Source organism: Phaenicophaeus curvirostris, chromosome 18 (assembly GCF_032191515.1).
Source record: "Phaenicophaeus curvirostris isolate KB17595 chromosome 18, BPBGC_Pcur_1.0, whole genome shotgun sequence".
In the NCBI taxonomy this organism is placed as follows: domain Eukaryota; kingdom Metazoa; phylum Chordata; class Aves; order Cuculiformes; family Cuculidae; genus Phaenicophaeus; species Phaenicophaeus curvirostris.
This window is the reverse complement of record NC_091409.1, coordinates 11,965,799-11,975,845: the sequence shown is the minus strand read 5'-3', so window position 1 is coordinate 11,975,845 and position 10,047 is coordinate 11,965,799. Positions and strand designations below refer to the sequence as shown.

Here is a 10,047-nt window from a genome sequence, read left to right as displayed (position 1 = left end):
GCAAGGATTGTTTTTTTCCTGAGGAAAATTACTTCTTCCTTTAACATGCTGTATTTCAGTTCCACTTCGTCCACAAATATGTTGAACAAGTATTCGCAAGATTCTTTTATGATGTCTCCTGTTATCTCAGCACACCGGACTTGAAGTTGCATACAGAATAAACACTGGGCTTTTGTTCTGAGCAGGGGAGATAACTGTGTAATGATCAATCAAAAAAATGCCCTCGGGGATAGGAAGAGATTAGCACTTTGATATTACTGAAGATGAATGGGTGAAATGAGTTTGATAAGCTGGTGTTTTCCTCAGATAATTGCTCTGAAAGCTTCCTAAAGCCACTTGGATTCTCCCTCCTTTCCTTTGGTTTCTGAATAGGATGGCAAGTCCTGCTCTTTTGTCAGTAATACTGGACAGATTGATGCTGTTACTGTTTTTAAACAAACAACAGTGGATTTATGACACATTTCATCACTGACTATTTAACACTAAAATATCAGTCAGAATTTAACCAGAGATTCAGACCGGATTCCTATTATTCTTGGCCAACTTGGCTAGTCCTCCCAGCACCTACGTCACTGAGCACAGCTCAACCCAGAAGGGACTGAGAGGGGGGGAAGGGGGCTTTTCATGGGATGTTGCCATCCTTCTTCAAGCTTAAATCTTTTAAAAACAGCTCTTCTTCCTTCAGTAGTCACCAATCGTTTGTGCTCACAGAGCTTTAGCTCCTCTCAACCTTTCTCCAGGCTTTCTAAGCCCAACACTGACCTCTGCTTCCTTTTCTTGGATCATTCTTTCACAGCTAACCCACAGGATCATCTGAAGACAAACTTCTGCATATGTAACATGGAACTCTTGTCAAGCACCCTCAGAGCCCAGGTACATCCCTCTCCAGGCATGAGGCAAATCCTGTTGGCATTCACAGACATGGTGCTATTTACTGTGTTAACTTACTCTCAACCATTAATGAAACCGGAGCCAAGAGGTTTTAATTGATTTTTATTATTTGATTGAATAAATGAGTTTTAAATACAGAATTAAAAAATTGTAAAAAAGTTATTAAAAGTTGGCATTCAGAAGTAGGTTGCACATCAGTGACTTAAAAAAAATCGTACATACTTTTCAGTACAAAGGTAGGAAAGAAAAATAGAAAAAGCGTATCCATCACCTGGAAAGAGACAATTTTTTTTCTTTATTCTCTTTCATATTTGAGAATTGATTTGTCTCATGAGAATTGCCCACTGACCTTGCTTTTCACAGCACTGATTCACATTGTTTGTTGTTCAAAAAACCCAACTGATCTGTTGTTTACAGAAGCAGTGATGTAGCATTGCCCCCTCATACACATGGAAGCCAGAATGCGTAAAAACATCCAGCATATAAGGGGTGGGGGGAAAAATGCAGCATTATGTGATTTGCAGGGATGCAATTCAGCTTACAAAGCATCTCTAAGTATGAGCAGGATCCTCTCTCTCCCAGCAAGAGCAAGAACGCGGTATTTCTCAGAGCATCACAATTCTGGCACTTTCTCTTTGCTAAGCTTCATCACTGCGCAAAGATTTCCAGAAGCAATGAGTGAATAGGTACCAATGAATTTTAATGCCCAATTTTAAAGCAGCTTGATCTTTCAAGAGACACAAATCAACCAACCTCAAGGGTAAGAATCAGGCCATTTTAGGCACAATTTAAGCCCTATAAAACAGAGGCACCTGAAGAAGTCTTGACATTAGGGTTCTGGTTTAGGGTTGGGTAGTGGGTTTTTTGCTATTTTCTATTATAGGTTCTTAAAAAGACAAGTATGAAGATGATCCCAGTCAGTGTATTTGCAACATCTCAACCAAAAAAGGTAGACACGCTCTCTAATATAAGCATAATATCAAGGCATCAGCACCACTCACACAGTATTCACAACAGGTTAGGAAGAACATGAACTATGCCTCCCCTGTCCCTCAAGGAATTTAACCACCAAGAGAATTTAAACACAGACAAACCACAGAATGAAATGCCCTTACAATAGCACATAGGGCTCCGAGATAACGAATAACAACAGCTACACATCAGCCTGGGGAGGGGAGGGAACAGAGGAGGGAAAGTTCAGACTGCAATGGAAAGCAATTCAGTTAGTTAAACAAAAGAAATAATACTGGAGATTGTCACTAGAGCAGCTAGGACTTGGCAAATGAAGTACTTGGAGTACACACTTGCAGGGCAGTCCTCTTTCTGCCACATGAATAAATATCCAACAATGTTCAAAAACAGTATATAAAAAAAGATGTCAGGATTTTCAGAAACGGTGCATGTTCCACCCCCTGTAACTGCATAGTATGCTCCCTCAGGTGAGGTATTTCAGCATCGCTGGAAAGGAGAATGATACAACTGCACTGTACTCCCACAAGTGCAGAATAATTTGAGCTGAGGTCATATGATGATTATGCAGCGACTTGAGGCGAGTGTTCTACTCCACCCTGATCTCTCCAAGCCCACAGTCATCACACTGTGCTGAGTGGGATGAAAACATGCAGTCAGAGCAGCAAAGGCTCAATTCTGTACCCACTGTGCAACCAGATGTAGGCACACACATGATATTTCAACCACTGCACATCTTGGGAGTTCTTAGGTTTTGTTTTCCCTTAAACAGATACCTTCACACAGTCTCTTCCAAAAAGAAGTTTAGTTCACATGGCCAGATCAGATTAACTTCAAATTAACATTAGGACATTTCTCGGTTATCCATTGTCCAGTAAAATAAATGCCTTTTTTTACCCTCAATGGCAACCTGTACAGTTGGTTTTTCATCACCAGCAGTACAGGACAGACACCTCTCCTACCAAACTGCACATTTGAAAGGCTGTTTGCCATCCTATACTTTTTCCCAAGGAAAGTTATTTTCTTGTGTAACACATATATTTAACGGTAGACATTAAATACAGAATACTGGCTTCACACCCCACCTGGCCTGTTTGGAAGTATCCTTTTTCATTCTTTAAAGAATGCAACAGTATTCTAGTAGCGAAGCCCAGATTCACAACTTCTGGTGAAGTATAACACTCAATAGTGGATCTTGCCAAGGGGACATCATTAGTACCACTGGAGTATTTGAATGTCTCTTCTCCAAAATGTGGATGTGATCAAAAGGAAGAGCAAATACAGAAGGAACAGGTGTCTTCTACCATCTTCAAGAAGGCGGTTTTTCTCTTACATTCCATCCTTGCTGCACCATCACTGCAGCTTCATTTTGCAGGGTTTGTTTTGAGGGGCTTCTTTGTCTATGAATAATCGCACCCCCTGCAAATTCTGCTACATAATGATAATTGCTGCTTGTTATCAGCACCCCTGTCAGCATGAAGGCTACTGTGCTCTCACAGACTGCTGTCATGGAAGTAGTAAATAAAGCTGGTTTTCCTTTCAGAGACACAAGCATTGTCCAGTCTGTGACTATTGTAGGAACAACTCTATAGATTTTCCACACCTTCCAAAAAAACTTTAACCACATACTTCATTTTGCACATGCCTTCCTTAAAACACATAAGGATAAGATGGGTTTTGCTTAATTATCCACTCAGCATGGGGATTGATGTGGTACAAGTCCAAGAGGTACGTGTCTGGGTCCAGGCAATGTTCACCTATCAAAATAAGAGATTAAAAAAATAAACAAAACACATTTCTTATATCATTAGCCGTACAGTTACTAGGTTTTGGTTCAATTTTGTTTGTTGTTCTTTTTCTTTTACCCCCTAAACACTGGTATTTGTTCACATTAATTTCAATATCAAGAGTGTAAAAATATTACATAAGAGCCCTTATTTTCAGTTGCCATCCAGACTTACCAATATTGCCTCCCACTTCATACAGGAGCAGGTTTGTGCATTCCATTGAGTTGTTACTGCAGAGAAGAAAATACACCACTGTTAACCAAGCTCTACAAAACACAGGTTAGCTAGTTTTATAATGTTTCTTCTAAAATAATTGCTAATGGTTCTGAGCCCAGTAATGGTCAAGGAAACTACAAGGCCAAGGTACAGAGAACTTGCTGATCCCCCTCAACAGTGCAGCTGTTGAAAAAGATACTCAAAATTGGAAGAAAAGCAAACAAAACAGATCTTCCTCTCAGGTAACAAGAGACACGCTATATGCAAAAACTAACTTTTCAATAGGAAGACAACAGACAAATACCAAAATTCACTGGCAGCATTCCTCTAGAACTGATGGCCTCTTCAAAAGAGGCTCACCTGCAGGAATATTTCGGGAGTTGTAGCAGTTTCTCAGCAAGACACTAGTTCCAAGCTGACCCTTATTCAGCCAACATCCCATCCACCGTGTTTGTCTAGACATCTCCTGCCTAGGGACACAGTCAGGAGATGCACTAGCATTTTTCTACTAAATACAGTCTGCAGGCACGGTGACAGGAGGGTGGCAGGAATTCTTTTGCTCATTTTTTGGGTTATTTCAGCAATTCACCACTAGCATAGGCAGGAACTACAGAGCCTATTTTAGGAAACCCTTACATTAACGCATGCACATTAGAAATACTACTCCAAGCAACTACGTTGCACAGGTGAGGGTTTACTCCAGAAGAGCTAGAGAGGGTTTGTTTTGCAAGGTTAATGTCACTTGCTCTTCCAATTAGCAAGGCTTTGCACGTACTGCTGAAGTTCACTTGCTGTGCAGCAGCCCAGAGGGGACTCCTGACAGTCTGAGCACAGGGACAGGATCGCTCAGTCAAACTAACATTTGCTTGGCTTGCCTCATCCAACACACTGTGTCCAAAGCTTAGAACACAGGAGCACAGAACAATTCCCTAACAGCTCACACTGTGCTGCCAACATCAGCTCTGATGAAAGACAAAAACCAGAAACAAGACCACCCAGTACATTAAAAACTAACAACACGGAGAAAAGCCATTTACCACTTGAGGAAGTTGACAGTGTTAATGTTCCAGCCATTCTGACACAGGTGCTTTTGAAACTGTCTCAAGACATCAGCAACTCTGGTTGCATTGTTCAAATGCACCTCTAGCGAATCCTTCAGGAGAAGTGAAGCGTGGACTTTCACAATCTTGCAAGGCTGAACAAGGCAGGTAAAAAGAAGAAAGTGCTTAAAGAAAAGCTCCATTATCAGCAAAACAGAGTTTCAAAATAGGTCAGAAGCGTAAAGAATTAAACCTATCCAGCCAGTTGTTCAGAAAATTTTGTTTCTTATCCCACGTGTACTAAAGGCTGGAAGTTGACAGAAGCATCAAGGTGAGCATCACGAACAAGTCACCAGTGCTGGGGAGCAAAGCACTGCTCTCTACCAGCGTGCACTGGTGCTCTCTGCTGTTCAAATGCAGCACCAACAGCAGAAGTGACACAAGCTTCAAGGAAAATAGTAACTTTTGACAAAGTGTTTTGCACAAGTCTGATAGACTTCTCAGCAATTCATTTAAATTGCCCATTACGAGCGCAGGCAGGTGAATTGCAGCCTGCCGGATTTCAGAAAGGCAGTTTCAAAAAGAAAAAAAAAGGAAACACTGAGCAACCGCACAGGAGAGTTCAAGTGTTATTTTCTCAAGATCGTTTTAATCAACCCCTCAGAACTTCTGTGGAGAACAGTTAACTGTTCAAACAGGGTCTGATCTGCAGCAAGTCTACTTCACAATCGGGATATTCTGCAAAATCATCACTGAACACCAAGACCATTAGGAGGTGCTGTTAACACTGCTCTAAGCATCGGGTCATCTGTTTGACTGACTAAACAGCAGTTGTCCTCTCAGAAATGAGAGGACCTTCAACAGTGATATGCTGGCATAGCAAACCACATTTTATCAAGATGTCATCTCAGTTTCCCAACTCATATAGAAAGGCAGGGATGTACTGGCTTGTGAGAAAAACTCCTCTTTAGTTCTGACAATTTAAGCTTTTAACATATTATTTCTACCTGTAGGCTCCCCCTAGCTCATGTCCTTAGAGCATCCTACTTGCACCACCACTGCCATGCAATACTTGAAATCCAGCACTGTTTGATGTCACTTAACTGCCACAGACTAACAGTTGTTCAACAGTGGCAGAAACCAAAACAAGGCAGAATAACTCCAAGGATCTTTTCCCCAACTTCAATACCCGAATAGATAGGATAGTAACATCTGTTTAAAAACACCCCACTCAGCACCAACACAAGGAGTACAACCTTTTCATTTAACAGGGAATTTAACTCTCTTCTTTTAAGTGGCAAGAACCCCTAAATCTTCCCATACAGATAAAGCAGCATTATGGTGTAAAAAGAAAACAAGATACAAAAACCTGCTTTGATAACATTCTAATAGCTTAAAATTTTGCTTTAAATTCATAAAAATAAGCCTGCCTTTATCATGACAGACATCTCTCTAAACACACAGGGAACCTAGAGCCATGTGAACTCTGCTCTTCACATGAGGTAGAGGTCAGCATTTCTGCTTCTGGTGTCTTAACCAATTGTTTTTTAGACCATAATATATTTAGCTCACTTGCTGTTGGGATTGGTGTTTGCCACAGCCTGGCCAAAAGGGTCAGGGAAGCTGTTTCTCATAGTTCTGCAGGTTTTTCTCCCTCACGCTCTGTAAAGAACATCACTTCTCACAGTTTTCGAAGTTCTTATCAAAGCATTTACAATGAGAAAGTATATGATGCTGTTATGAAAGCACCCAGTTTTTCCAAATCTTAACTCACCTCTGCCTGGTTCTTTTCCACCTTCTCTTTGTCAGCATGAATCTTCCGCAACAAATTTTTAATCCGCTTGTCACAAAACTGATACCTTTTGCTATTGCTCTCATTCAGTTTTCTCACTTGAGCTACCAGGAAAGAAGAGACCTGGAAAGGTAAGAATGAAGAAGATGGGGATTAAATGAAGCAGAGCAGAGGATGCTGTGTAAGAACCTAAACATCACTTTATGAAACTCCTTAAAGAGACAAAATAGCCATATACCTTGACAACAGTCTGGAACTCAGCCAGAGGTTTTGTGCACGAACATTCAGCTCCTCTGAAATTTTCAAGCCTATCCCTTCCACTACTCCAATTCTAGGCAGACCAAGATGCTGCTACACCAAACCACAAAACACCTGCACAACTTACTGTCCAGAGCAAATCCTGGTAATGGATCATCATCCGCACAACATCAGCCGCTCCCTCAGCCAGCTGTTTCTCCTTCCCTTCAGGGATCTTACTTGGTAGCCCCTTATGCATGAAGAGGTTTGGGGCCATGACTGTGGAAACGTTCCAGAGGTTCATTTTGTTGTTGTTCTCCCTGGCAACCACTTTGCTGAGAAATTCAAGTAGAGCCTAAAGAGAGGAGAAGAGACTTAAGACATCCATCACTAACAGCTCTCAAGAAACTACTGTGGCAATTGCTGGAGAGATCATTTAATTAGGATTTTTCTTCATATCCATGAGCAAATCTTATGTCTCCAGTAAGGAAATTCAGTGAGCAATTTCTAATACTAGGACAGCAACAAGTAACCATAAGAAGCAAAGAGATAGTACATCCAGTATTCACAAATCAAGAGAGACAGTCAGTCTGAGAAGCAGATGAACTTTTACTCCTTGGCAGGTGGCCACTTTCAAAGTCCAGCCATAAAAGTCACAGCATCCAAAGATCACCTCCACTTCCACCTGTACCCCCTTCAAAGATATTACCAGTTATAGAAAAATAAATCCTTTTGGATCATCTCTTCTGCCTCACATTTCCACCAAAGCCACAATGCACAACGGACCACTTAAGTCAGCCTCACCTTTATTACCTGGAAGCTGAACTGAAAACCAGGAATAAAAAAAAAAAAAGCAGCAAGAACAACCACCATAGTTCATACAAAGCACAGAAAGGCAGAGGTTGTGCATTGCCTGTAAAGCTGACCCCATCAACACCTATACTTTCAGAAAGTAGTAGGTTACAAGATTTTAAATGTCTTCTGATCACAAAGGGTAGAAAGTTATAAGCTCACTAGATTAACTTTTTTTTTTTCCTAACTGAAATTATCTTTCCTAGATAACAACAATACCACAAACCATGAATCAAAAGACTGAATTTCTTTCCCTATATCTTCACATGCTCACGGACATGCTCATGGATGTATAAGACCTATACATCTTTCACTCCATAACAAAGTGCTTTAACGCACTGAAGAGGAAGAGCATGTTCCTGAACAGAATGATCCAAGACCATGTGGATTCCTACTGCTCTTAAGTTTGTACCAAAAAGGGCAGACCGTGCCTACAGCTTACGTTCACTGCCTAACCTGGAGGTTTTCCTGCTCCCCGCTTCCTGGCTTTCCGTTCTCAAGTCAGTAAAATAAAACAAAATAGTTTTGTTATTTACAAAAGGGGATATGGTTACTTGAATAAAAGTGTGGAATGAGATCATGTTCTTCCAGTTAGATCTCAAAGAAGTAGAGTTACCTTTAGAGTGTTTCTGTTGGGCTCTGGAAGAATCAGGATCAGGAGGTTCAGTGCTTGCAATCTTTGCTTCAGGTCTGGAATATCTAGAGAGGAAAAGAATAACAGGACAGAGGATTCAGGCTCCTGACGCTGGTCTTTTTGAAAACAGGAATCACGTTTTTAAGTTCCATTACTTCTCGCAGTGTTTGTCATCTAGGATTTGAGACCTTGTTTTAGAGAATTAAATCAAGCTCATACAACACTTATGAAGGAAACCAGCTCTGGTTTAGAACACTAGCTGATAATGTTTCAGAGAACAACAGCAAGTCTGATGCCCTTGAAGGGCATCAAAAGACCCCATCCTCCATTTCTTACACAAAAAAAACCCAAAAACCAAAAAACGCTTGAACAGCTAGCTTAACACATTCAAACCAGCTACGGAGGCACAAATGTCAAAATAAGATGCCTACAGAACATTGCTTTACCTGCACACAGGCCAAGGCCCATGCACCCTGGCCAGTTGGCACAACTCAGCCTGCATGTTGTTTATCAAGTTGTCCCAATTCATGGTAGCAACCTTGCAGCCTCAAATGACACAACATAATTGTGACTCCAGGACAGTGTTCTGACACAAAGATGTGTGCAACCAAGCCCCAGTGACTATGACTCTCAGGCTGACAGGTAATAATACATAGAGCACCCAGCACACAGAGTTTGGCTATAGTTTATATCGTGCTTTGTATTCCCATCAGATCCAGAGGCTCCCAACACACCCAACAGGAAAGTCAAAGACCAGCCAAGCTTTGCAAGAAAAGCACAAAGCAGCAGACTGATGCTAAATAGCCAAAGAAAAGAACTCACTTTGTACAGCAGCAAAAGCAGGAAGGTACTCTGCTGTTAGCAGTGGGGCCGGCAGCTCTCTTATGAACCTTTTTAGTAGCCCAGATACATCATTCTGGTGCACTTCATCCCAGTGGAAAAGGCCAGTATAGAAGTCTCTTTCTAACTTCTGTTCCAGACTCTATAAAAACGATAGAAGTTATTATATGCTTTAACAAGCAAATACCAGGGAAATTCTAGAGGTAAACCCTAGGAGGACAACCCATGAAGTCAAAAGATCAGAGACCCTCACAGCAGACACTCCCAGATATCCCAGGAAAGGATGTATCTAGTTTTACTGGGGAGGTAGATGAGACAATTCAGATTATTTAGATACCTGCTTCAGCAATATGCTCCTTGATCACCTCCAATACTTTTGAACAATACTAGAGAGCACGTACCTTAATTCTAGTCTGGGATCCAGAAACTCTCAAAATGCCCTCTGTCTCAAGTCCTCTCTTTTCCAAGCAGGACAGCAGCTATTAAAAGGGGAAGAGGGAAAAAAAAAAAAAAAAAAAAAAAGAGGATGAGCAGTCAGCCCTCCCTTACCACAGACCTCAAAGCCTTCCTGACTCTAAGGACCAGAGGTGTGAATGAAATGAGAAGTGAACTTACTGCCTGGAGTAACAGAGGAACCTTAGTGTTAGGAAGCAGCTTTTGGTCGTTCTCCAACAGGGTGTTGAGTGGAACTCCAAAGAGTCTTTTCTCTGCAACAGAAACAATGTATTAAAAGAGCATATCACCACTGCAGACTAATCGAGTACATTTTATAAGTGTAGGTACTGGAGA

General features: G+C 41.2%; 1 protein-coding gene across 4 annotated transcripts in view; it reads right to left on the bottom strand.

Moving 5' to 3' along the window:
* Positions 1 to 1,065: 1,065 nt before the first annotated feature.
* Positions 1,066 to 10,047, bottom strand: part of ARHGAP40 (Rho GTPase activating protein 40) — a 34,232-nt gene continuing 25,250 nt past the window's right edge. For all 4 annotated transcript variants that reach the window (XM_069871832.1, XM_069871833.1, XM_069871834.1 and 1 more), the window contains exons 7-15: positions 9,874 to 9,965; positions 9,660 to 9,737; positions 9,241 to 9,400; positions 8,401 to 8,483; positions 7,081 to 7,287; positions 6,678 to 6,818; positions 4,901 to 5,058; positions 3,822 to 3,877; positions 1,066 to 3,617 (exon numbers count right to left, since the gene is read on the bottom strand). In XM_069871832.1, coding sequence (XP_069727933.1) covers positions 3,511 to 3,617; positions 3,822 to 3,877; positions 4,901 to 5,058; positions 6,678 to 6,818; positions 7,081 to 7,287; positions 8,401 to 8,483; positions 9,241 to 9,400; positions 9,660 to 9,737; positions 9,874 to 9,965 — 1,082 coding nt within the window. In that variant the 3' untranslated portion in view covers positions 1,066 to 3,510. The remainder of the gene's footprint in view (positions 3,618 to 3,821; positions 3,878 to 4,900; positions 5,059 to 6,677; positions 6,819 to 7,080; positions 7,288 to 8,400; positions 8,484 to 9,240; positions 9,401 to 9,659; positions 9,738 to 9,873; positions 9,966 to 10,047) is intronic.